Source organism: Scleropages formosus, chromosome 3, assembly GCF_900964775.1.
Source record: "Scleropages formosus chromosome 3, fSclFor1.1, whole genome shotgun sequence".
Lineage (NCBI taxonomy): Eukaryota > Metazoa > Chordata > Actinopteri > Osteoglossiformes > Osteoglossidae > Scleropages > Scleropages formosus.
Window position 1 is genome coordinate 22,101,019 of NC_041808.1, and position 24,516 is coordinate 22,125,534.

General features: G+C 40.1%; 1 protein-coding gene across 3 annotated transcripts in view; it reads right to left on the minus strand.

Annotated features, from left to right (window-relative positions):
* LOC108935180 (cyclic AMP-dependent transcription factor ATF-6 alpha-like) overlaps positions 1-24,516 on the minus strand; it is a 35,817-nt gene that overhangs the window by 10,715 nt on the left and 586 nt on the right. For 2 of the 3 annotated variants that reach the window (XM_018753574.2, XM_018753573.2), the window contains exons 2-12: positions 24,243-24,319; positions 22,974-23,061; positions 21,589-21,686; positions 21,248-21,368; positions 19,300-19,497; positions 15,203-15,417; positions 10,347-10,529; positions 8,580-8,671; positions 6,273-6,398; positions 2,548-2,655; positions 2,046-2,142 (exon numbers count right to left, since the gene is read on the minus strand). In XM_018753574.2, the coding sequence (XP_018609090.1) occupies positions 2,046-2,142; positions 2,548-2,655; positions 6,273-6,398; positions 8,580-8,671; positions 10,347-10,529; positions 15,203-15,417; positions 19,300-19,497; positions 21,248-21,368; positions 21,589-21,686; positions 22,974-23,061; positions 24,243-24,319 (1,403 nt within the window). The remainder of the gene's footprint in view (positions 1-2,045; positions 2,143-2,547; positions 2,656-6,272; positions 6,399-8,579; positions 8,672-10,346; positions 10,530-15,202; positions 15,418-19,299; positions 19,498-21,247; positions 21,369-21,588; positions 21,687-22,973; positions 23,062-24,242; positions 24,320-24,516) is intronic. The other variant, XM_018753575.2, reaches the window with a different exon arrangement.

A 24,516-nucleotide genomic window follows, 5' to 3' on the forward strand; every position in this document is an offset into this window, starting at 1 on the left:
CTCTCAACCACGCCCCAAGACAAAGAACAGACAAAACACAATGTGACAGCAAACTATTTAAAATTAAATAACAAATAATACCGCAAGGGATTATGATATATTTTTGAAAATACAGACATTGGATGGAGTCAGGTATTCCTTCAGGAAGTGTATTAACAGAGTCACATGTTTCATTACAAAACCAACTACACAAGGTCCATGTATTACAAATATCTGAGTTATGAAACTATGAAAATACAAACATTTTCAGTGTTTTTAATTGTATTTTTTTTTCATGTGTCTGTTTTCAAAATGTTTTTATAAAAGAAATAATTAGATGCATTCAACAGGAAGCCACCTACAAGGGTGACTTGAATTGAACAAATTAACCCTCCTAGTTATGGCATGGGTGTGTTGCCTTTCTGTACAGATATTTTTTTCTTTATTTTCTTTCAGGCTTGCACAGAAGCCCTAAGGAACTATAAATAAAATGTGAGCAGTTTCAAAAATCAACTGGATAGAAGATGGTCTCTACTGAACTATTAAACTCCATTTATTAGGGGCCCCAAGAAGTTCAGTGCTTCCCAGGCTCTGACAAATACAAAGAGTATTTTGTCCAAAACATGGCCCTATTGAGTCTGCACAGCTCCATGTTGTTGAACTCGTATACAGTTGTCCAGACCCAATATATGTAATATCTGATAGCTTCCTACCTGAAAGTCACATACAGGGTGGGGACTTTTTTTTTTAATACATGAGAAAAGTTAAGTCAACTGGGGGGGAAAAAAAAAAATTGAAAAATTATTGAAGACTATGTAAAGTCATCAGAACATAAGATAATTTACAAACAAAATGAAATGAGATTGGCCAACATTTCTTCCAAAATTAAAATCATATATTACACTAAAGAAGTAATAAAAAAACAATTTTTTTGTTTGCTTGATGCTGACCTTTGCCTCAGTGAAGAATATTAGTGGACAACATTTGCTAACAGTTCACCACAGTTTTACTTCCCTGCAATAACATAAAACCCATACAAGATTAGAGAAAGCTTTCCATCTATATAACAAGCCCTTGAAGCTTCAGTGTCCAGCACTGATACCTAACTATTCCTTCCTCAATATCATCTAAACAGGAAGTGAGTCACAGATCAAATCTTTAGAAGAAGCTGTTTCACACCAGTTCAGTTAACCTTGTCCTTTCAGGTCAGTTCTAAAGTATTGCATCAGATATTTAATATTTTTCTCATAGCTAAAATAAACACTCATCATTACTTTCAACACTGCAAGACAGACGTACTGAGGCAAGCAAGAGAACCACAAATCTAAAATGATAGATTACAATTCGAAGGGATATGCCACTAATTTGTAGTTTGTTGCTTCCATGATTTTTTTTTCTCAACACAAATGTAGACAAAAGGCAATTTCTGTAAAGCAGCATGCAATTACAATAAATTAAAAACATACTGCAACAAACAAAAAGCATTCAGTGAGGTCAAACATATAAAGCCATTTATCTTAGAAATAGGCTAAATCTGATAACTAAATCTTTCACTGGAAATGTGTTGCAGCTGGAAAGCTAGCATGATCTGGTGATCGGACACTTGAACTTTTTTGGTAAAATTGTTCTGAAGCTCTTCACTGAGGTCATTTGTCATGGCAAGCATTCCAAAGGCTTCAGTAAGGACCCTGGTGATACAGAGGGTAAACAGATGGACGCTACGTAGAGAAAGCTTGCTTTGTCAGTAGTGTATACATACAGTATGATCCTGAGACAGCTAGAGAGCATTCATAGTCACTGAAAACTATCTCAGCACAGACTGAGCGCAAACAGGCTTCAAAACCAGTTTGAAGAATGTAAACTACAGAAAGATTTGCAAGGTCAGAAATGCTATTGTATGAACACACAAAACCTATTTCCTAAAAAGACGAAGTCTTATGAGCATGTAAAACTGGCAGACAGAGCTACACTTGCCTAAACTCATTGAAAAGTGGGGTCACATTCAGAAAAAAAACAGATAATCAAGAGTCGCTGAAGACTAAGGGCCAGCTGATACACAAACATACCAGAGTTGTTTTGTTTTTCTGTTTGTTAGTCATCAGCCTTTTTTTTGTTCTTTCCACTTCGTGACGGTGGACCCAGCCTCTCAGCTCCTGAGCCAGCCTACAAAATGGAATATAATACTGACCACGAATCCATCACAGATACAAGCTTTACTCTACAAAGGGTACTGAATCTGCAAAAACTTTCCATTCGCCTGCTTAAAGATGAGTGAAAAAGTAAAACTGGTTTCAGATAAAACAGTACAGAGTCCCATAATGGGCCTTTAGGATGACATAGATAAATTTTTGCCTCTGATATGGGCTACTTATACTTTTATACTGATGTGTTGAAGACATCAGCCAGTGAGCTTACACTCAACCTACTTTACACTTACACATTTAACAGATGCTTCCCTCTGCCAAAAAGTCCAACTCAGAGTACACATTCATTTTACAAAAAGATACCTTTCAACTTGAAGATTATCAGCATTCACCAGAGACGTAAGATGGTGGAGAATATATTAACCTGATGGACTTGGTTCTGTTAACAGCCGGCTGGCAGGGAGGAGGGGAAACAAATAAAAGAGGGTTCTTCTTCACAACCATCAGAGCCTTCTCCTTGGGTACCTCCCACCTGGTAAGGAAAAACATGCACAGGCACTCATTTTTCCACCATCAACTCACGAACTTGGCAGAAAGTGAGGACTGTACAGGAGTCTACAGCCTTCTGTATACCACACTGTTTTGTGAAAACAGCTTCTTTACCAACTGGGACAGAAGCACTTCAGAGGAGTTACCAGTAGCCTCTTGGCAGTTTAAGTAAGGAGGGAAGAGCAGTGAGACCACACGGTTTGCAAACGTCACAATCATTATGAAAGACAATCAGCAGACACAGGAGCATGGAAAGATGTTCAAAAATGAGAATATATATGTACATAAATGTTCACCGTTTTTTTTAACCTGTATCAAAAATGGCAGATGATGATAAAATGATATTACAAGTTGAATTCCACTCTTAGAATTTAAAGAAATAAAGCTGAAAAAAGCACAGCGCAGTAAAAACAATTACATGTGGTTTTCAAGGTAGGGAAGAGGTTTACCATTGTCTTCTTCCGTGCACATCTTTGGACTGCTGAAGGAAATTCACACCAACATGAGGAGAACATGAAACTTCCATATGAAGAGAGCTAAATTCAAAGCTAGCTCTGAAACCACAGCTCTGGGGCTCTGAGGCACTTCTTTATATGCAAAAATGACATATTTACATGCAAAAAGTGGACAGCATCTTTGGTTCACTTTGATATTAAAGCCAGTACCAGAAAACAAGATCATCCATAATGTGAACCAAGTCTAATTTAGACAGCCAACAATGAACACTAAAGCCCTGACAGTAATTCTCCATTCAAGTGAGTCCTCAATGGATGCAAAGAAAACAATGGACACAGAAAAAAGGTAAGGTCGCACTCAGAGTGAGTTTGAGACGTTTTCTTATTTCAAAACAATTACAGTTTATCAAGGGGCTATATTGGGGAGGCAGTGTCCATTGCTCTGAAAATCTGTTGTTCCTGTAATGTCCTCCCATGACATGCCTCTATGAATCTGTTTGACACCATGACATTTGCTGGAAAGGTGGTGGTACAACAGTTGTAGGGCTGATAACCGACAACGATGAAACGGCCTACAGAGAAGGTGTGCACTCTGACACACTCTCACCAGGAAAACAACCTCTCGCTCAAAATCAAAAAGACCAAGGAGCTTGTAGTGGACGTTACGAGACAGGACAGGGAGCACACCCCAATCATCATCGACAAAACACCAGTGGAGCGGGTCAAAAGCTTCAAGTTCCTCAGTGTTCATTATCACTGAGGACCTCACATGGTCTACTCACACTGAAGTAGTGGTGAAGAAAGCTCATCAGCACCTCTTCTTCCTCAGATGAAGGAGGAAGTTTGGTATGAATCCCAACACCCTCAAATCATTCTACACCGGCACCATGGAGAGCATCCTGACTGGATGTGTCACCGCCTGGTATGGAAACATCTCCATCCTCAACTGCAAAGCTCTGCAGAGGGTGGTGCGGACAGTGCAGCACATCATCGGAGGTGAGCTTCCCTCCCTCCAGGACATCTACACCAGGCGGTGTGTGAGGAAAGCATGGAGGATCAACAGAGACTCCAGCCAGTAGTTGAAAACTATACTAGACAGGGTTCACCCAAAACAGGCCTGATAGTATTCAAACAGCTGACTGTAATTGGCCCCTTAAATAGACTGAATAAAGTTAGCAGGCAATTCATTTTTCACACACCTTTCACATTTCATTTTCTTCAACAGAAAGGAAATTAATTTAAAAAAAAAAAAAAAAAAAAAAAAAAAACTATCCTGGCACCATTTTCTTCTCAGGTGCCATTTTTCTCCTCTGGTTGCATTTTTTTTTTTTTTCTTAGGCTCCATCCATATACTACAAGAACTGACAAAAAAAAAAAAAAAAAAAAAAAAAAAAAAGATCACATTGAATGTCAAAAAGATGGAAAAACAGAGAAATCTGAAATGGGAAAATACTTTTTCCACTAAAAGGGGAAAAAAAACAAATTTCCCACATCATAAAAAGAATTTATTTTGGAGAAAATACTATACTGGTGCATGAGCGTGCTATGTTTTGTAAAGAAAATTAAAGACACCATGCTGTATGATTCATCATAATGTACATTTTCCATCCTAAATAAAATTACTCAAATACAAGTGTTATTTGGTATTACATAAATAAAATAAGCATATGAATGGGAAGTACAAAGGTAGAAATTATTAGATAAATGGAATAAGACGGGGGGCGGGGTGGTGCAGCGGGTTTGGCCAGGTCCCGCTCTCTGGCGGGTCTGGGGTTCGAGTTCTGCTTGGGGTGCCTTGTGATGTACTGGCATTCTGTCCTGGATGTGTCCCCACCCCCTTCAGCCCTGCACCCTGTGTTGCTGAGTAAGGCTCCAGTTCGCCACGACCCCCCTTGGGACAAGCGGTTGTAGACATTGTGTGTGTGTGTGTGTGTGTGTGTGTGTGTGTGTGTATATATATGTGATAAGATATATAAAATATAGTTGATGAAGCATTTTTTTAGACTTCACATTTTAAAAAAGTACAGCACTGTTTCCTGTACAGCTCATGTGCTACTAAGGTCTACTTACACACACACACACAGTCTGAACCGCTTGTCCCATACAGGGTCGTGGGGAGCTGGAGCCTAACCCGGCAACTCAGGGCGTAAGGATGGAGGGGGAGGGGACACACCCAGGATGGGATGCCAGTCCGTCACAAGGCACCCCAAGTGGGACTCAAACCCCAGACCCCCTGGAGAGCAGGACCTGGTCCAACCCACTGCGCCACCGCATCCCCCCAAGGTCTACTTAGTGTTTTTAATATATAATTGAATTAAGTTTATTTTTATAGAGTGGTCTTCTCACACAGTGACACAGAGTACAATATATAATGTAATTTATACAGTACAACGCAAATTCATCATTGTTTGTCACTTCATTCACTGTGTGGCATAAAACATACAAAACCTGAGAGTATTAGCAAACTGCATAAAGTGGCTTTGAGTTGCCTTGGTGACTAGTGGGGGATGCTACATACACTCAGAAGGAGGAGGAATTTAAAACATTTAAATATGGTTAAAGAAGAGCGGGCAATGCAAGCCTTGGTAAAGATTGCAAAAAGCTTTTTTATACATTCTTTCCTTTTTTTTTTTTTTATCTCGCTGCATTACAGAAGTTCATCCACTTTAATCTAGCCTGATCTTGAACTTTCTTCTAATAGTGATCCTACCCTGCTAACTGTTAAAGCTGATTTCCAGATGTTAAATTACCATCATTAAAATTCCCATAGACTAAGAACATCAAATCAGATTTCCTGAGAAAATTCTTTCAAGTCTGCAAGGGGTTCTGTGGAGAGACTTCCAAAATGCACAACCACCATTCATGAGTTCTCACAAAAGCAGTGGTAACTCTTGTATTTTTAACTGTATTTTATGATTTTCAACTGCAGCACAACTGAAAACACAGATTACACATAAATCAATTTTGAAAGGAATACATATCTCATCGATGTATTTGTTAAAGATAGCTGGGGGAAATTAAGGTTAAACAATGAGAAGCCATACGAATTCGCATGGCTTTTCCTTGTTTAACAGGCTCAGACTAGCCTCAAACGAACTATGCCCAGAAGACCCTGTGTATCACATGGCGGTAACACCATAATTACCTGTCTGGAGACCCAGTGTTGGTAGAGTCAGGGGTATCCTTATCATCAGTTGAGAAGCCCAGCAGATGTCTGCTGCCATGTGTGGCGCCGAAAGGGGTGTCTGGGGTAGTCTCACTGTCAAACAGCCTGTGGAAAGAAGTGCTACATCTTACAGAACGAGTAAACAAAAATTCAAGCAATGCTAGAAAATGAAAAACTAAAGAAAGGCCCCTGCCCATGGTAAAAATAAGGTAAGAAAAACAAAATGGTCACCTGGTAAGACTTAAAGATTATCATGCCATTATAAGCATTTAACAAACACATCAGATGTTTCATGAAGACAACTTGACTGTTGCTAATGGGAAAATGTTCAAGAGGTGATTGTGAAACATCATGTGAAAATACACACGCTGGCCATTTTATTAAAAACACCTGCTTTTTAAACAACAGCCTGCACCTCCAAATAGCAAATCATGCGGCTATAACTCAGCGTAAAGCATGCAGACTGGGTCAAAAGGTTCAGTTACTGCTGGACTAAGCATTAGAATCGGCAAGGCATGTGATCCAAGTCATTCCAAATGAGGTAAAATTGTTGTTGCCCGATGTGGTGGTTCAAGCATCTCGAAAACACCCACAGTTTTGGCCTTTTCACACCCTACAGCGCCTATAGAGAATGGCATAATGAACAAAAAACATATCGTCAGTGTCACTTTTGGCAAAAGCACCTTGTTAATGAGAGAGGTTAGACTTGTTACAGCTAACAGGGAGATGACAGATGCAAAAAATACAAACACAGCTCAGTACAACAGCAATGTGCAAAAAGGCATCTCTGAATGCACAACATGTCAAACTTTGAAGCAGATCAACTACCGCAGCAGAAGACCGCTGTGGGGTTTATCTTCCGTGAGTTCAGAACAAGATGAAATTTCAGTGAACACGCAGTTACCAAAACTGGACAACTTAAGAGCTGAAAAACGTTGCCTGGTGTGTAAACTCTCACTTTCTGTTGTGAAATGCTGATTGCAAGGTCAGAGATTGGCATAATACAAATTCATCCATGGATCCATCCTGCCTTCTGTCAACAATAAAGATTGACGGTGGTGGTGTAAGTGTGTGAGAAATGTCTTCTAGGCAGCCATTAGGCTTTTTAGTATCAATTTACCATTATTTGAATTACACAACATACCAAAACATTGTTTCTACTGAGATGCATGCCTCTGACTGGTTAGTCCAGCAATTCTCAAATGTTCACATCTCTTCCTACCTCAACTCAGATTCAAAAACATCTAAATAATGTTCCACGTGTGTTGGTATTTACACTATAAACAAGCAAGGATGTTTTTAAGGATATATATGCTTTACACAGTGCATTTGGTCTATCAGTAAATACATGCTTTCAGTTCAGTTGCATATCACTAGTTCCTCAAACTCTGAGACTATGGAAAACTGCAAATGCCCCATTCCCCATTCTTGTCCAACTTTCCAGAGTCCATTAAGCCTGCTCCTTTCTGAAGCAGCCCTTTTTCCAACCTAAGACTAATAGGTACTCTTGGTTGGCCATACAATCTGTGAGCACTAACAGAAAGCTGAAGAGAATAAATTTTCCAACTGTAAAAGTCATTTTGCAGTTATTATACTGATGCTGGAAAAAATTACCAAAACCAATCTGTAATGCCTTGCAGCAATGGCAGACTGACTGGTGCATCAGTACAAAAATTTGTCCTGATAATTTACATTTATTTAGCTGATGGATTCTTCTAAAGCAACTTACAATAATAAACTAATTACAATGATTTACCCATTTATACAATGATTTTTACTGGAGCATTTCAAGGTAAGGACTTTGTTCAAGGGAACTACAGTAGAAGGTGAGATTTAAACTTGAGTCCTTCAAGTAGAAGGCAGCAGCTGTAACCACAATGCTACCTGCTGGTAGCTATCATATTACAGGACTATTTCACTGTCATCCCAAATTAAGCACAATTATAGTGCACAAGTAAATTCTTTCATTAAATCCTGACTGCATCCAATGAGCTTAATGTTTCTTAAAAATTATGGCCAGTTTTATAAACACTACTGTAAAGTGATTCTAAGCTATGACCCTAAATTATACTCAGAGGGACAGATTGCTGGAGGGATGAACCCCCCAGGGATGTAGGGACACTTGAGAACATGACCCAGACGTGAATCACACACAGTCTTCAGTGCCCAGGTCCTGGCAAACCGAATGCATGACCTCCATTTGATGCTGTGATTGGTTATACTCAGTGAATAGAGTAAATGTGAATTCCTCACACATCCAGCATTAAGAAGAACAAGTCTGCTTACCTAAAAGGCCCAGCATTCAACATGCCAAACATCAAGACCACCATCAGACATACAGCTCGTCTTTTGGGGGCTGTCACTTTTAGGACATTATTCTAAGACAAAATGAAAACAAAAAAGAAACATTAAACACTGTCAAGCAAAGGATATGAAGTGCATTTAAATAATGATAATCCACTTTCTTTCTCACTATAAATTCATTTTAAAATATATGTAAAGGGGATTATTATTCTACTTATAGTATATAGACCATACCTTTAAGTTATTTAGAGAAAAACCTGGAATGACTTAAACGATAAATATTTATTCCTTCTGCATTACCAACTTAAAGTGGGCAAAGTACGTTCCATTTTCCTGTGAGATCACATTAAAACGTTTTACAATGCCTGTGACAATTTAGAATCCACCTACAGTTACTTGGATGAGCTGAGAACAAGTGTCTCAGTTTGCGATGTCCAGTCAGTGCAAACATAGTTCATGTATGTTATGCTGTAATTTGGACCAATTAATTTCCCATGGAACTTCAAAAAGCATGTACTGTTGATCAGAGAAGTTGTTGTTGGTGAAGTGAGTGGCCCAATCATAACACTAACAGCTGTAAAACTCACTGAATGGAAAACACTGTCCAGAGACCAGCACCCTCTGTAGAATTAGACATTTGATACTTTTAGTATAGTGGCCAGATGTAAATAATTTCCATGTAAGATCAAAGTCATGCTGGGAGCTGACCAGAAACTATATGACACACACTGTAACTTTATGGAAGGCCAGTCTTCTGGAACAGCTATGCCAAAGCCCAGAGCTGAAAAGTGATCCCATTTGAAAAGCATGGTATGACCTGATAATTCCTGAACACCAAGACTCTCAATTTAACTTGCCTGGGTTAGAGCAAACATACGTACAGGGCAAAACTTCCAAAATTCATACAGACATGCCCACAAAGACTTGCTTTGGCAAATGTAACTCCTGCCAAAGATTTCTCTACAAAGTATTGATACATCGGGTTCCCTCTGCCAGTTTGTAGGTAATGGTGAGACAACCTGCCTTTAATGAGACATTTAATGAGGCATTGCCTTACATCAAAACATTACATAAGGCAGCTGACCAGAGAAAAGGTTTGGAGGGAGATCACAACTCCCTGTCCACAGCAAATCTGTTTGTTGAAAGCACTAGTTATTTTTGCACGGTTACTGGTTTTTGGTTTTCCTTTCATTAAACGACTATGCCCCTGTATTACGTTCCTTCATTCTGGAGTAATAACTACCTTTGGTTCAAAACCAAGGGGGTGCGGTGGCGCAGTGGGTTGGACCACAGTCCTGCTCTCCAATGGGTCTGGGGTTCGAGTCCCGCTTGGGGTGCCTTGCGACGGACTGGCGTCCTGTCCTGGGTGTGTCCCCTCCCCCTCCAGCCTTACGCCCTGAGTTGCCGGGTTAGGCTCCGGTTCCCCGTGACCCCGTATGGGACAAGCGGTTCTGAAAATGTGTGTGTGTGTGTGTGTGTGTGTGTGTGTGTGGTTCAAAACCCTAAAGTCCTGTGAGTCTATCCTTCCCACAAAATTACCAATATTTTTAATTTTTACAGAACTAAATGTGAAAAAGTCCAGGGGGAAAATGCTTTATGCACATATTATATATGTAAATTCACACCTCAGAGCAAACTGCAAAGCTTTTACACAATTTATGTAAAACAAACCCTATTGTTAATATGCAAAGAACCTGGGATTGCAATTCCATTCTCCATTTCCAGTGAGGACAGCTTCTGGAGACTCACCTCACTTATTAGGCCATCCAGCTGTATCTTTAGTGAGCAGTTCTCCTTTTTCAGCTGCTGGTTCTCAAACAGTGCCACCTTCAACCTGGCCTCCAAGGCAAGCAGATACTCCTTTTTCTTCTTGCGGGAAAGGGATGCAGACTCTCGGTTCTTAATCATCCGCTGCTGCCTCCTTGCGACAGTCTGGAATACAAGGTATACAGGTCTCTCACACACACACACACACACACACACACACACACACACTTTCCAAACCGCTTGTCCCATACAGGGTCACAGGGAACCAGAGCCTAACCCAGCAACACAGGGTGCAAGCCTGGAGGGGGAGGGGACACACCCAGGACAGGACGCCAGTCTGTCGCAAGGCACCCCAAGCAGGACTCGAACCCCAGACCCACTGGAGAGCAGGACCCGGTCCAACCCACTGCGCCACCGCACCCCCAGTATACAGCTCTCATTCTCAAGTTATTGTGATCAACCGTCATACAAAGACCCAGTGCATAAAGCTCTAGTATCCTTTAAGGGTTATTGCAGGAGTTCAGAGAAGTCACTTGTTGAAGACAGGTACAAGAGCAGAAAACATGATAGCACAGCTGGTACAGCACAGCACAGAGGATTGGAACAGTCTGTGTTTATAGTCCCATATGTTTAGAGTTAAATGTTGTTTAGTGGCTGGTCAGTAGAGGGTGTTCAAGAATGGATGAGCATAATGTAAAACAGTGTCTGGGACCTCTGACCCCTGTCCCATTAACTTCCAGGATCCACTTAGAAGCTACAAATCTTCTACGTGTCCATGGCAATTCGAAGTCCAGCTGGACCTCATCAAAAATTGCGACAACCAAGGTGGAAAAATGACAACTCCGAAGCTGCACGCCCTCAACTATAAACAAAATCCACTATGTTTGAAAATGTCTGCTAAAAACCTAAAAAATCCCTGTATTATTCTCCAGATTTAATTTGAGTTCCTTTGTGCTGTCTGAAATCTCTTTTAACACTCAGCAATTCAGAGCATATTTTGAACAGCAAATGAAGCCAGGTTGTGGCATTTCTGTCTAGTCCTGTAAACAATGTTAGATTGTTAAAGCTTTGTGAGGTTCAACTAAATTTTCAAATAATTTAAACTGAATGTACTTTTCAGTTTTTATAAATGCTTAATTTTTCTTGAAATTTTAAGTGACATACACTTCCATACATACCAGCAAATAAAGTATAGCAAACCAGGGATAAGTATTTAAACAGATATAGTTTAAATGAGAGGGGTGCGGTGGTGCAGCGGGTTTGGCCAGGTTCTGCTCTCTGGCGGGTCAGGGGTTCGAGTCCCGCTTGGCGTGTCTTGTGACGGACTAACATCCTGTCCTGGGTGTGTCCCCTCCCCCTCCAGCCTTACGTCCTGTGTTGCCTGGTTAGGCTCTGGTTCGCCGTGACCCCGCTCGGGACAAGCGGTTTCAGTCAGTGTGTGTAGTTTAAATGGTATGTCTTGAGGGAAAGAAATGGGCCATAAAATAATGCTTAAATAAAGTAAAATATATTTTATTTTCTCCTGAGAGCAATGCTTTTAGTATATATTTTTAACCACAGGCGAATCCGACATACTTTAATACTAGTAGCGATTTCGGAACAGACGTTGCATAATGTCTAATAGCTTTGGCTATAAAACTGCCTGGATTCTGACCATAAAGTTTTATTTGGTTTCCAAAGATGCCATTTACATCTGGGATCCTCACCACTGTGTGTTCTACTAAGGAAAAAACATTGAGTTACAAATTCACAGAATTCATAAGGACAAAGTGGTGCCAAAGTGGTACCCTCCCCATAAATATTTACTGCAATTTTCATACTGTTATGTCTGGGTAAATAAAAGTTTTTTGACAAAATAGTTGCCTCCAGAGCTGCTTTTAACAAGATCCTGACCCTGAGATTTAAAATTACCAGAATGGGCACATTTGATCTCACTATTTCATGCAAATGATTATTTTGAGCATATTCAGAATAAAAGCAGATTCAATGGAACAGACAGGTAACCTGAACAGACAGGATTTCAAGGCACTTTTTAAAGTTCAGACTGAACTGATTAAACATAGTCTCATGGAACAAGAGCAGAACAATCAAGGGTATAACATCCCTGTTCAAACAGATTCATCAGAGCAAAAAAAAAATACAGGAAAACACACACACACACACACACACACACACACACACACACACACACACCCCCCATGCCACTTTCATTCTGTACACTGCCACGTAACAGCGGACTCACTATGTGCCTTTTATACTCCTTTGTAGGAAAGGGAAAGCCACAGGAAACTGTTCTGTAAGCCTTAAACTGCTACTGTGAATAGGGAATGTCAACCTGAAACACAGGACACATAACAAATGCTCCAGCCTAGAAACAAATGGTACAAATTTGTCAAAAATGGCACAAATTTTTATATGATTAATTAAATATAATCTAAGATATGTTATAGAGACCTACCTATTGTCAACAGTCTAGCCACAATTAGTACACACAGGTAAGTTAAAGTAATTAAGAAAGATTTGCTTAAATTTTTGTATTTAGGCAAACTTAAAATGTCAAGATTTTTATTAACTCTATACAGTTATTTTCTATTTTTCTGATTCAACAATAAAGTTTTTTTTCTCTTTTCTCTCACTAAAATAAACATTTCAAACAAAAGACATTCTTGCTTTCCCCAAGTCTGTAATGAAGAGAACAAAAACAACTTTTACAGATTTTTTTTTTGGAAAAACTGCAGTGGTATGAGATGCCAACCTATAAAGTCCTGGATCCTAGCATTTTATGCCAATTCTCTGACAGCAGTCTTGCATATAAACTTAACAGGCAAGAACAAACTAAAGACAAACACAAAGTGAAGCTTGAACATCAGCCAGCACAGCTGGGTTTACATCACCTCACTTTAATAAAAGAGAAAGATGGAATCTGGCAAGACACCTTTGTGTGTGAGTCATGTGATCCATTTCCTCAACTCGAGACAGAAAGACAACTTTCTACATCATACCAATGCCCTACACATATACACTCAGCCCTCAATAAACTGGGATAGTGTGCTGAAGTACCCTTTGAGCAAGGTACTTGAACTGATACAGAGTGAAAACTACCAAGCTGTAAAAATGCATAAATCACTGTAAATAGCTTAACAATGTAAGTCACTCTGGAGTAAATGATCAGCGAAATGAGTTAACACTAATAAAAAAGTGTTGTTTCAGAATTGCGATTAGATTGCCGTTAACAGAGGATTGTGATCAGCTGAGACTGCTGATGTGACTAAGCATAAGATGCTGTAATGTTCTTAAAGGTTCCCATGAGTGTTTATTCCATGTTCACGTGGTTGTTGTGTTGAATGACTGTTCAAACTGACAAAATTATAAAACTCTGCTGCCCGGAACTGACTATATGGGGCTGAGGATCTGTGTGGGTTTGTATTGCCTGTTGCATTTTTTTTTTTAATCTCAATAATGTTAACAGCAAAAAGTGCTGTGAAGTTTTAAGCCTGTTGTATGATACAGGGCTATACATATTGTCATGAGCTCTTTTAGTGGTTCTTCCTTGTGCGGGACCCCACTGTGTGAGGAATGGGTCTGCTATTCATGAACTGTTTCTACATCTCAAAGCCCTGCCTATTTAAATGTGTTTTACTGAAGCCATTCAGTTTAATCACGTTCCCTAACACTCATATGCAGTTAACAGAGCATGTGTTTCATAATGTTCCAAACGGACAGATCAATAAATAAATATTTTTTTCACGAGTAGAAATAACCCAAGTAAATCATGGTATTCTCAAATGAATGTCTAGTATAGAGGGAAGGAAGACAAAATTTTGCAACTTCACTTTAATAGGCTACAATTAACCTTTAACAAACCTGCATGCAGTAACAGTCAGCTATAATTTGAGCATGAATATGTTGTGATTTAGGGTGTACTTGGATATTCCTCGAGAGAGGAAATGAGCGTTACATGAGAATTCATCAACTGAGCCTGGGTGTTCTCCTCCACCTGGCTCTGAGAACTGCAAAGTCTATGAAGCATGTACTGCGCATTAATCTTTTCATTTCAAACTTTTCCAGATGGAGCACTGGGTTGGAGCAGTGGGAGTACATCAAAGCATCAAGGCCATCATGAAGCCTTTTAACTCTGTTACAGAAGAACCTGCCTGTGCAGTTTGATTTTATGGAACCTTGGAGAGCTTTTTATATTATCAACACTTCATGACATGTGAGCCACACCTGAAATGTGTCCAGTCCTATGTGTTACACACCCAGCCCTTACTTTCACATAACTGTTCAACTTCTTCATATATATATGGTCCTCCCTGTTGAACACCAGCTCATCCCTACTATAAACATGACTCCTCCTGTCACCCTTTCACCAGGCACCTGCTCCACCTCATTAAACATCAATCACACACCCAACCCTCCCAGGAAAACACAACAGTGTATAACAAAAAGGTTTATACCCAAAACATATGTGGGCTGCAAACATTCACACATACATACATGTTCTTTCTCAAAACAGAAATGATGCTATGAGAAAGCACTTGCTCCCTGACTAGATTTTTTTTCCCATTTCTGCATGTCTGAACATGTTAATGCACCACCAAATACTGCTTCGTGAAAAACAGTAATTACAGTCAATAACTGGCTGCACCACCTTTAGCTGCAGTGACTGCAACTAAACATTTCCTGTAACCACTGATCAGGGTCATTCGTTGTCCAGAGATTTTTGTCCAGTCCTGCAGAACTGTTTGAAATTTCCACTGACAACACATGTTTGTAGGAATACAATACACACACAAACGCACAAAGAAATGGACAATCAAGGAAAAGAAGGCACTTACATCTCCATCAGCTGTGGTGCTGTGAGCAGCCATAGAAAGAACAGGTTGCACCAAGGTAGAGAGTACTCCACCTCCTTTAGACGGGGAGATGTCCTGTGAATGGGTGGGTATCATGACTGGGCCTTCGCTGAGCGTAAGGTTAGGCAGAGCAGGGGCAATCGGTGGGCTCCGCAGTGGGGCCATCCTGGTCTGGGGTGCCAGCACCATTGCAGGTCCTGCAGTGGCATTACAAAAAGAGAGCACCCACCACAACAATGTTTCTCTGAGGCACAGCTGAAAAAACATTACATTTAGTTACTTTGACATTTTACTGAACCACAATGGCATAAGAATAGAGTGCCTCTTAAAACTTGAAAGTGCAACACTTAGGTCTTAAGTAGAGTTCCTTAAATAAAATTCTGCAATGCATTTTTAGAACCCGTACTAAGGGTATCATAAAGAAAGCACCGGACCACTGTAAGAGGGTCAACTCAGCACCTAACTCTAACCCTAACCCCCTGAAGGAGAGAAAAAGTCATTCTCTGGAATAATACAAGTCCTTAATATATCCTAGTAATAGCAATCATCTTTTGTGCCGTAAAGTGAATTGATAAAACGCTGTTGCTTTTCACATTATATTGCACCGAACTTTACTACAAATCAAATGATAAACAAAACGGGAAATTTCTCAAAATACTAGATATAAAACTCATAGATTATTCATCAGTGAGAAACAAGCAATGTAGTGTTTTGATGCAGAACCGGTGTGTCAGTCATATTTACAGTAAACAGCGCAGCTGAAAACAGATTCAAGCCAAAGTAAGCACAACGAAGCCAGGGGAATAGGTACCCTTGTTACCTGTTCTCAGTGGCAACTGGCAGATCATAGGTGGTGCCAAATTTGTGTCTGTGAGGAAGTTTGTCAGTTCTACAGCTACATCCCCTCTGGCTTCTCAAATCATGCAAGCACACAGATCCCACAGACACAAGGCCAACAGACAGGGCAGGGTGGTGCCCTTGTGTGACCCCACATGCATTCCGCTGCTGACAAAGCACTGCTGTGCAAACAAAGCTCCCCTAACCTCCCCATTGGCTTAACCGTTGAGAGCACTTTAGTCTATTTCTGAACAGGCTACTCTGTAATTATGATACAGTAACCCCCCCTCGATGATCGCTGTCCCCATGAGAGATTGTGTGCCTCATCCTAAGGATCTTAAAAATGGTAGGAAAGAGGTCAGCTGTTCAATGCTGAAGGTCAACAAAACATATATGCCACCCCCATGGTGATCATCTTCTAAGTATCTTGCAAAGATGATAATGCTGCACTGCTTAAGCAATGGTGGGACAATGGTGGATTCCATTCAGGGTTATACAGATCAGTTTTACACAAAGCAGCTGGTAGCGTAGTGGATATAGCTGCTGCCTTTAGCCCCAAAGGTTGCAAGTTTGAATCTCACCTCCAGCTGTAGTACCTTTGAGCAAGGTACCCTAAATTGCACCAGTAAAATCACCCAGCTGTATAAATGGGTACATAGTTGCAGGAAGATTAACACTGCAAGTTGCTTTGGAGAAAAGCATCAGCTACATGAATAAATGTAAATATATACAGCCCCTACCCCAGTATGGTAGCTTCACAGATCTTAACATACAATTTATTAAGACTGGACAAAGATGGATTCTTACTTTGACATTTTTTCATATTTTCTCTAAATATACAGAGGGAAATATGCTGACATGTACAGACAAAGACAAATTTGCCCCTGAACTGAGAGTTCCAAGTACCACTTCAATGTCTGAGAAAAGGTCCAAGTTTCCCTACTGCCACAGAGCCTAAAGTAATCACTACACAACTGAGCCCACAGGTTATTTTTATTACAGTTCTACCAAGACTGCAATTGACCAGCATTGGCAAGAACCAGCAGATCACTCTGGTAACACAACACAAAACGCTCAGTTCTCAAGATTTCTGCCTTTTGCACAGACCAGCAGATCACACCTGTAAAAGGACCCAAATTGTTGATTTCTTCCAAATCATGAGTACACCAGCAAAACACAAATCTCTGGTGAGGGTCAGTACAAAATGCTGCAATTCAAAGGAAAACTGTAAAAATGAAAGAGCTACCACCAGATAACCAAAACAGAAAACTGGAACCTACACTGACATCCTTTCAAAGTAAATTGTAACTATTAAATCTCTCGTACAATTGCAGTTACTTGGTGGAAAGCATGGAACATTAGTAACACACTGACCACTGTTGTACTGAGTGAAATTAATCTCCAGAAACATTCTGCAGTCATTTCAATTTCCATTATTCCAGTCATTTCATATGCCCAACAATTTTTAAAACTTTTCAAAATAATTATTACACCTGCTGAGTCTGAACCTTGGAACTCTAAACCATCTGCTTGAAGGCATAACAAGGAATTTGCTTATAACACACGTGAGGGTCATCAAACAAATGACAAATCTCACCTCTTGCTGTAAAACCCTTGAGTATGGTACTTGCCCCTAAATTGCTCCAGTAAAATTTCCAAGCTGTAAAAATGGGCAAATACTTGTAGGTAGCTTAACATTGTAAACTGCTTTGGAGAAAAGCGTCAGCTAAATGTAGAGTGTATGAAATAATGTAATGAGCATCCAAAGTATTTGGACGATGTAACAAGCTTAATGCCCTCATTGTGATTAACACTGGTGAAGGAGGGAAATGAGGAGAAAGACCAAAAATAACTTCCTTGGTTTTCCTGGTGTTAATAATAAGGGCTTTTGATCACACCACTCTACTAGGAGCTGCTGGATGCTAATGCTGCTGAGACATACAACTCCATACTACATGATCCACTTGACAGATCAGACCACAACCCACCTGTATATAAGCCCACTGCACAACTGGTGAAAAATGGTACAGTGATTTCACAGGAGGCCAATGTAGCTTTGAGAGGCTGCAAGACAACTTACTGGGAAGTGCTCTGCGAACCATGTGGGGCGGATGTAGACAGAATGACTGTGTCAGTACTGTCATAGCCCCCACCAATGTTTGCTGCTTCCCCTGTAACATACCTTAGGTCACAGGTGACCTGAAGGATTTTCCTCATCTTAAGAAGAGAGTCCTCTGGGCAATGGATAGGGAGGAAGTCAGGGGTGTACAGAGAGAACCAAGGCTGAGAATCAGGGATACCAAGGACATTTACAGGAAGAAAATGGAGGGCAAGCTGCGATGGAATGAAGTGCAAGAGGAGTGGAAGGGCCTGAAAAACATCACAGGCTACAAACAGTGCAGTGGCTGCTCAGTAGAAGGTGACCATGACAAGGCCAATGAGTTAAACCAACTGGTTCTCTGCTCATCATCTCTCGAGCCCATCAACTAATCCCTGTGGACATACCATGTTGTAATTGCTCCCACCCCCCTTCACCCAGCTAACACTTCTGCTTATGAAACCCCTCTGTTGTCATCAACTCTCCTCCGTTTACATGGGAAAGTACTCCTCACACCAGCCTTTACAGCTCTAGCCACAACATCTCATACTCCCTCAGAGCTGAGCACTTCAGTCTGCAAAGAGCCTAGGAGACCTCGAAAACCTGCTGGGCCTGATGGCATTAATCCAAACGTACTGAAGGCATGTACAGTGCAGCTATACAGAGTTTTACAGCATATATTCAAACTGAGCCTGAGTCCAGAGTGGGTCCTTATGATTTGAAAACAGCTTGTCTTAGTTCCCAAGAAAGGGAAATTGTCAACTTTGAATGACTACTGTCCAGCTGCTCTCACCTCCTACACCATGAAGACCCCTGAAAGGTTATTCTTGGCATACCTCAAACCTTTGGTAAGCACTGCACTGGACTCTCTTTGGCTAGCAGGACCACTCTGGAGTAGATAACGCTGTCATCCATCTGCTAAGAAGCTGCTCAACAACTACTGACAAGTAATATGCACCATATTAAGAGGTTTGTCGACATCTTGTGGTGGTGGACTACATGCATACTGATTTAGTGCAGAAGACTTTCCCCACAGGTGACATTAATCTCATCCTTCTTCGGATTCATTTTTTCTTGATTTATTTCATTTTACTTAGTATTCCACTGTGTGTGAGACAGTGAGCAGAATAGTCTGAGCTCTCACCGGTGATTTTTGCTGGACAAATGGTCACAGGGGTGACCTGGTCAACAGCAAGCAGGCTCTGCACAGGCTGAATGACAATGGTCTTTGTCTGGAGAGGGGCAGCCGACTGTGCGATGGGAAAAGCGATGACTGGTTTCGGCTGGATGCTGACCTTAGGTGTGTGATGAATGGATCGCTTCACAGGTGGGGAGAGCCTGGCTGTGAGGACAATAAAGTCAGAACCCTTTCGGAAAAAAAGAGGCAAACTACAGCATGAAAATCAAGTCAAAATACAGCAAAACTTCCCTGCGTCATACGCTATGGACCCAACAAGATTATTATGCAACACAGAACTGCAATATGAAAGAGTTCAGACCTTTTATAACTGTTTGATACTTTTCCTGGAGTATTCCTGTGAAACAACTGAGTAAACAGTTTAAAGCAAATTTCTATTAATAAAAGCATCAGTAATATAAAATAATAAAGCAAGCAAACAAGTGAAATATTGATAAATCCAAACCAACCTACACATTTCTCATAGTAATGCTTATCTTTTAGATTAGATTTGAAAAAACTGATAATTGATTCCAACAAGCAATTTGACACCCACACACAAAATCATTCTTGTACATTCAGTCGTCATATAACAAAGTCCCATACAATTTAAAATGTCCACCTGCCACCATTATTTGGCAGAAATACAATCAGGACCACAAGACAGCCTTCATTCCATGTTCTTCCATGTTTGCAGTGCTTACAACTTCTGTCTAATATTCTTGAATTTGGTGATCAACAACAAGACAAGGAAAGCTGTGGATATTTATGAGATGAACTGGTCAACAATTTTTATTGAACAAGAGTTTTTGGAATGCTTTAAATATACACATAGGCTTTAATTGTGCAACTGAATGAAAATCTAGCATAATTCATTTATAATGCTACACAGCCCCTCTAATGGCATAGTGTTATGTGCTTTCTAAAAAGACATAAGCAGTGATCTTGTGAACGTAATTTCTTTCCACTGTAAATATAAAAAGTGCCATTTTCTAGGCTGCACTCTAGTTCATGTTCTGTATGTCCTGCATAAATCTTGGACTTCCACAACCATGTACTGGACAAGTGTTTACTGAAAATTAACAAATGAAAACACATTTATAACTCCATCCATCAGTAAGTCCTTTTTACCACTAATTAAAAATCAATTAAACATTGTTAATATAAAAATCCCTCAGTTTATATACTAGTTAGGTTCTGTAAAAACCTCAGATGTAAGTATTAAAAAAAACTCCCTGTATGACAGTTTTTATTACACACACACACACACACACACACACACACACATCATCTGAACCGCTTTATTAAGAAACATAATCATTTATTAATAAACAACCTTTCAAATTACTGAAAATAAAAAGATCTGTAATTTCCACAACCTCCTAAATAATCAGTTAACTACTTCATCTCATAAACATGTGCAATGTTTGTCAGCTTCTGGCCATTTTGAACTTTATTACCTACATCATCAAGAGGTTAATATTTCAGTTGTGCCTTGATTCATTTACCAGTTGGGCCTTGCAGAAGCCCCACATAAACTTATAATGTATTTTAAAAAAGGATAATTTTTTAACTCGCATTTGTGCCAGATTGTTCATGACAAAAAACATGCGCAGCTTTCATCATCTTATAAATCATGGACACTTTTGAACATCAGACATGAGCTGTAAATACAGCGGAACAGATGTGAATGGATAAAGTCCGACACTTTTGATTTGGTACACTTTGCAGCCAGCTAACTGCTAGATACCGAAACACAGGTTGCTCTGAAACTGATAGGTAAAGAAAATGATATTAAAAATAATCTGTTTTTACCTCTGCAAATGCATAAGATTCGTAACATGCAGAGCCAGCATATAATATTAAAAGACGAGCTAAAATGAATCATATTTGTTATTAATATTATGCTCCTCACCTCGAGAGACCCGACTTCTGCGCCTCTGCTGCTTAATTTCCTGAACAACATTGGAAGAGATGATCTCAGAACAGGCAGAGGTGAGGGACAGGGCACACTGGGAAGAGAGCACTTTCTCCTGCTATGGAAAGTACAACAACACACTTCACACAGTGCTACCATTTTTCAGTTAAACAAAAACACAAAAATTATGTTCCTTTTGAGAATCACACAGACCATTTTTGTTTTTACCTTCATTACCTACATTTTAAATATTTTACAAGGCTAAATTAATGATCACCTATGTAGTTTTATCTTGCTATGTACTTGACAAAGAGGTAGGAATAAGCTGCTGTATTTACATGCAGGTTAAAGGGCGACAGTGGTTCCCCCCAGCCAGGCGAGGAAAGAGAGTGCATGACAGGGCAAGGGGAGAGAGAGTCCACACTCACATCTGTGTCTGCAACAGGACCAAAAGGAAAATCAACTGCATACTGCATCACCATTTCAGTGTCTGTTACAGAACTGTTACTGCATCATTAAAGCAAGGATCATCAACATTGCAACATCTTAACAGGGCACTGATGACTATTTTACTACCAATGAAGTTCAGATTATTTTATTTTTTACATGAGTCTGAACATTAAATAGGAAATGATTGTTAGAACAATATGCTGCTAATTTCACCGGTTTTTTTGTAATGAAAAGCATGAGCCAATTTCTCTTGACTCTAAATATAATTTGAAACAAAGTCCATTTTTACCAGACGATTAACATAACAAATATGTTCTATCCAACAATACAGACTTTGTTTTCCTGTCAGTCTATACAAAAACAACAAAGGTGAAGCAAGTCAATCTTAATTTCTATTGCTCATATTCTGGAAAGGATCCCCAACACACTCCTAGGCTGTGGAAATATTGTAAAAACCAACACACCTAAAAATCTATGGCTGAACTGTATCAATGAGTTATCAAAAAATTTAAAGCATCCTACTGTACTCTAGATAGCACTACGATGCTCTCCATGATGTGCATTGCTTTGGAGAAAAGCATTTGCTAAATGGACAAATGTAAATGTAAATGTAAATGCATTACATCCAGTTCAATTTGCACTTGGAACAAACAACAGGAGTTGGGGAAAGGAGACCTATTAATACATTTACATACTTTATACTCTCATGCATGCAAAAATCTTGCAAAAAACATTGTTTGCAAGTCATTACATATTAATTTTTTAACCCCTTGTCATGAATGGACCTAAGAAACAAAATAAACTTTTGACACCTCGTAAGTGTACAAAACAAAGTATATAATTTCTTTTCATTCCCTGGACTGCAAAGATGATTTACAGAAAACAGTGCAGAATATGTTCAGAAACTTATATGTAGATAACAAAGCAAGCAATCAGTAATTGATAAGGTAAATAGATAAATACTACTAATATAAATGATATGCTTTGATGTCATTATTTTGCCAGCTTTTCTTTAAGAATTGTTATCAAGGTATAAGGCAGTACTTCAACCTGATGACACACCTACTATTACCCAAGCCATTTAACAGATGACGTTGTTCAATTCTGAACCAATGTCGACGGCATGTTTAAAACACTGAAAGCGCTCTACTGCTGCTGCGCATGAGTATGAGCTTCCGTTTCAGTACATCACTTGCTTTTACTATCTCATGTCATGACTCAATGGTTTGCCAGACAGACATGACCCAGACATGGTCCCAGAGGTTTGTGCTACCTGTGCAGGTGCTGCTGGCATCCCCGCAGGTGTCGGAGCTCCAAGCCAGGAGATCGAGGTCATAGTCCAGACTGGGTACCTCGGTGAGCTGGGGAACAAGCACACTCTCAGCATCTTGGACACCACATTCATTCACACATGTGAACAGCTGACTTCATTTCCGTTCAGCTGTTTTCCCTTGGAGACAAAAGCCTCGGAGAGAAGCAGCAGTAAGAGTCATTCGTCTGATGACCATCACAAAAAGAGGGATTAATATCGGGCAGTCAGGAGAAGAAAAATGTCAAATCTATGATTACAAAGACACAGTGTAATATATAAAGAGGTCTGCAGCTAACCTGGAGCAGGAGAAATGAAGCAGATGTAAAGCTGGTCAGCTTTTACTAACTCAACAACTTATTTGTCTCCACCGTGCTGCATAAACAACCCAAGTGCAATCTGTATGCCTCAAAATCGCCTGTTCAAGTACTCCACAGGGTAGCAGTGTTTCATTTTAAAAGACGAGACACGAGCAGGAGCAGATTACAGTACTGACCATAACTAATGACAAATTTCATAGAACTATATATTCATTTAAATAGAATGAAGTAGCCTGCAAATAAAATGTTGTTTGCCTTACATACTAGTTCTCCCCATATACAGTACACACGACGTACATATACGTATATATATATATATATATATATATATATATATATACACACACACACACACACACACACACACACACACACATATACATAAAAAAATACACAGACATAGCACGAAATGTTGGGAACTACTTTTTTTGGAATAAGAGACACTAGCAACCCTCCATAAGAGCAGCTGGTAGCCTGGTGGTTAGAGCTGCTGCCTTTGAGCAAAAAAGTCGCAGGCTTGAATCCCACCTCAAGCTGTACCCCCTGGCGACGGTATTTACCCAATATCGTTCCTGTGAAACTACCCAGTTGTATAAAATGGGTAAGTAGCTTGTTGTAAACTGGTTGGAAGTGTCAGCTAAAATATAAAATGTGACTTTTTTCCTGATAAAAACCTCACTAATTTATTATCGTTGATACGTGAGATTATAGTAAGAATATAGAACTTAATATACAACCATATATAAGGTGAAAAATGAAGGCATAAGGTAAATTATAACAAAATGGAAAAGAGCACGTCACGACCGTGCCATTCTTTCTGAGGCGATTATCATTATCATCAGACGGAAGTGTTTCGCGCAGGGAGACAGTCAGAACCATCGCTGTGTGTGAAGCGTCCGGGCGGCGCACTCACACAGGGCACGCTTTCCAACGCCAGGAGAAGGTCTTCTGCGTCTTTCGGCTCTCCCGGACGGTGGAGGAGGCTCGCCTCTGCGCCATGGAAACGAAAGACGACAAGACGATGCCTGAGTGACAGTGCGTTCCGGTCCCCCCTGCCAGTTGCGCGCGCGAGAAGGATGCGCGCCTGCGTCGTCGTGATCGAGAGAGCGGATGGCACCGCTCTATCATACGTCACCCCCGGGTCTGGTCCGGTCCACTTAGCTGAAGCCTGAACTGCAACTGGCGTG